The 4,062-nt window shown below is 37.7% G+C and overlaps 1 protein-coding gene across 1 annotated transcript in view; it reads left to right on the top strand.

Moving 5' to 3' along the window:
• Kif4a (kinesin family member 4A) overlaps positions 1–4,062 on the top strand; it is a 115,982-nt gene that overhangs the window by 4,866 nt on the left and 107,054 nt on the right. The window contains exon 4 of the mRNA XM_005358641.3: positions 2,981–3,171. Within this exon, the coding sequence (XP_005358698.1) occupies positions 2,981–3,171 (191 nt within the window). The remainder of the gene's footprint in view (positions 1–2,980; positions 3,172–4,062) is intronic.

Below are 4,062 nucleotides of genomic sequence, written 5' to 3'. Positions count from 1 at the left end.
ACCGTTGAATACTTGATCATGTATTTCCTCTAAGAGTCAAAATTACATGGCAAAGCTGTCATACAGAAGTTGCATTATTAATTGCTACCATCTAATCCCTAGAACTATTCAAATTTTGTCAGTTGTTTCAGCAATACCCTTTAATAGCAAAAGGATTTAGTTCAAAAATCATGTTCTTTAGTCCTCAGGTATAAAGTAGTTCTTGAATCTTTGTTTACTTTCATTGTCTTGATACTTAAGATTACAGAGCACTTATTTGTATGTCTGTTTGCTTTTATCTGACATGATAAAATTTGAGCTGTATGGTTTTTAGCAATAAACACCACAGGTGTGCTTCTGTATTCCCATTGATTCCTGTTAGGCAGTACATGGTTTTTATTTGCACTATTTTTGCTGGTATTCATTTTGATATTCTGGCCAAGGTATTAATCTGCCAAATTTTCCCACTGTAAGGTTAATTTTTTTTTTGCTTTTTTGCATATTTGGAAAACCATTATGTTTCTAATTCTCTTCTAATTACTTTTCTCTTTTACATGATTCTGTTTTGTTGGTTGCCTTGACGGGTCACCAGTCTAGGGTTGGTAACCCGTCTGGCAGTTCAGTTATTCCAGGGTCCCGGAGAGGCGCTATCTGTAAGATATGAGCTAGAAAAGAGGAAGGAGGCCAAGCTGGAATTCCTGTCGAAGCCTCAGTTTATTAGAGATGGGGTACAACTTATATAGGGTATGGAGTTGGGGGGTGGGTACAGGGGCCTGAGCTCTTGTCACGTAGTTCACGTTGGTCACGTGGTCCGTGTTGGTCACGTAGGCAGGAGGTTATCTTCGGTCAGGTCACTGTAGGCCAAGAAGTCAGGAGTTGCCACACCTAGTTCCCTAGGTAGTTTGGAATGTGAAGTGGGTTCTGCTAACAGATAGCTCTCCATTAACAGCCAATTTGGGTGTGGGGTAGGCTCTGTCAATAGAACGATTCCTAACATAATTAGGGGTGTGAGGTTCTCTGCAGACTCCCCTAGGGTGATGGTTCCTGCAATGATTTTAGGAGAAAATTGGCTCCTAACACTGTTTGACTCTCATCTAATTAACTTTCTTCCCTCCACTCTCTTCCTCATCCTATTTATTTTTCAATAATTAAATTATTCCCCCTTCCTTTTCTCTTTAAGTGCATGGTCCCTTTTTAATTGTTCTCTCTCTCTCTCTCTCTCTCTCTCTCTCTCTCTCTCTCTCTCTCTTCTCTCTCTCTAGTACATAATACGTAAATAGAACCTACTGAGTCTATAGTGTTGCTTTATATATGATTTCAGGACTGACCACTTGGTATGGATAACCAATTAGTACATAATACGTAAATAGAACCTACTGAGTCTATAGTGTTGCTTTATATATGATTTCAGGACTGACCACTTGGTATGGATAACCAATTAAGGGGATCGTCCCTGGGAAAGACTTATTCATCTCTCAGCAGTCGTTAATTGACTGTAGTTCTCTGTGTAGGAGTAGGGCCCTATGAGTTTTCTCCCTTCCGTGTTAGCATGCCTGTTGGTATTGCCTTTCTTCGGGTCTTGTTTAGGCACCTATACTCTTGACATACTGTAGGAGAAGCCTTTCTGCCTTTCCTAGGTGACACAATCTCACAGCAGAGTTACTGCTCCTCTGGCTTTTAGAATCTTTCTGCACCCTTGTCTGCCATGTGTCATGGACTTTAAAAAAAAATTCTGCCTTGTTTTAGAGACAAAAGTATTCCTGTGTAACTCAATCTGATCCTAATTTTTTTTCTTTTTTTGAAACAAGGTCTCTTTGTTTTACACTGACTGGCCTACAATTCACTATCACTGTGTAGATCTGGATAGCCTCAAACTCAGAAATCCTCCTGCCTCTGTCTCCAGCATACTGGGATTGAAAATGTGTTCTATCATACCCAGCTTGGCCATGAACTCTCCAAAGTGCTGGCATTAACAGAAAAGTTTTACCAGGCCTGGTTCATGAGCATCTACGAATGGATTAGTCCTTATTAATAGTCTATAAAAGCAAAGGATAAATATGACATTTAATCATACTTAAATGCTATTTCTGCATGGATCCTGACAATATGGTCTGTGTATGTTCAGATAGTTCAGAAAGAGATTTTTCAACAGTTGTTAAAAAAAAAAAGTTACTGCTTTTCAAATTCTCTATCCCATCTCTTTCTCTTTTTTTAAAGATTTATTTATTTTTATTTTTTTTATGTGCATGGCTGTTTTGACTTCTTGTATGTCTGTGCACCACATGTTCAGCTGCTGTTCACAGAAGCCAGATGAAGGCATCAGGTTCCCTGGAACTGGAGTTGCAGACAGTTATAGCTATCATGTGGGGGCTGGTAATCAAACCTGGGTCCTTTGGAAGAGCAGCCACTCTCTTAACCACTGATCCATCTCTCCAGCCCCAGTGCCAACTTTTAATCCTGTCATAGCCACCTGAATTCTAGGATACAAGAATGTGCTTTCATACACAGCTGCTGAGACTTCTATTTACTTTTTACCTTTCATAATTTAGAATTGTTCAAAATAGGGAGTATAAATCCTCAAGAATAAATCTTTGAAAGGCTTTTACCATGACTTGGCTACCTTTATTATCTTAGTCACATCTGTGGTTTTTTTTAAAGGTTTATTTATTTATTATGTATACAGTGTTCTGCCTGCATACCTACACACCAGAAGAGGGCACCAGATCTCATTATGGATGGTTGTGAGACACCCTATGGTGGCTGGGAGTTGAACTCAGGGCCTTTGAGTACTCTTAACCTCTCATCCATCTCTTCAGCCCCCACATCTGTATTTGGCTTTTAAGGACTTTCAAAAGGTGGTGCAGTTTGAGACCAGTAATTTTCTTTACTTTTCTTAAGTAATATAAAATTATAGAGCCCACAGAACTCTTCTTTGTAGCTGCTATTAAAGGAATCTGTCTTAAGAAAGCCACTGCTATCCATGTGGCTTCTATTTCCCCAGGATACAATGCAACTGTCCTGGCCTATGGGCAGACTGGTTCTGGAAAAACCTATTCAATGGGAGGTGCATACACTGCAGAGCAAGAACATGAATCAACTATCGGGGTCATTCCCAGGGTAATACAGCTTCTCTTCCAAGAAATTAATAAAAAGAGTGACTTTGAATTTACTCTGAAAGTGTCTTACTTGGAGGTAAGTGATTTATCTTGTTATTCTGAATTCAAGATTATCTTTGAGTAGAAAAATACATCGAAATGAGATTTTTCCTGGCATGTCTCAAATTAGTAAATTGAATTTTTAGTAAATTGCATTTTAATAAATTGATAGCAAAATCTTACTTTCTCAGTTGGATCTGGATCCAACCCAGTTCTTAATTAGAATTAATCTGTTTAATCTAATTGTTATAAGAGTTGGCACTTCCATACAAAAATATATAGAAATTCTTTAATTTTAGTTTGGCTTGTATCACTGATTCCCTGTGGAGTATGCAGAAAAGTGCACCATTTCACTTTACTCCTGAGGCTTGAGTTATAATGCTGCTGCTTCATGAAGAATGTTAGTAAAAATCAGGCAAAATATTATGCTTTGTAAGTGGTGATAAAATATATATTTACTCAACAGATACTTATTGAGCATCTACTATGTGCCACACCCTGATCTGGGTACTCAGATAGATAATGTACATGGGAGATTCAGTGGATTAACAAGATTTTAAAGACCCTGTCCTTAAAGGAACCTGAATTGTAGTGTATATTAGTATAAAATTGACTGGCCAATTGTATTTAACCTCATGATACCCAAAGGCATAAGGCATATTTAGAGAATTTGGCTTCTTAGAAGCTAGTTTATTGGTTCTACTGCAGTGATGCAGTGATAGCTTTGAAGAATAAGAATTAAACAGAGCTAGTTCCAGGACAGGCTCCAAAGCCACAGAGAAACCCTGTCTCGAAAAAACCAAAAAAAAAAAAAAAAAAAAAATTAAACTTGCAAAATTTATGCGTGTTAATTGTAAATTGTATGTAAATAGTTCATCCTGATGTCTAGTTGTTATATATTAACAGAGTATAAGAGATAAAATTAGGA

This window comes from Microtus ochrogaster, chromosome X (genome assembly GCF_000317375.1).
Source record: "Microtus ochrogaster isolate Prairie Vole_2 chromosome X, MicOch1.0, whole genome shotgun sequence".
Classification (NCBI taxonomy): Eukaryota; Metazoa; Chordata; class Mammalia; order Rodentia; family Cricetidae; genus Microtus; species Microtus ochrogaster.
The sequence above is the reverse complement of the archived record's forward strand: the minus strand, read 5'-3'. Positions and strand labels throughout refer to the sequence as shown.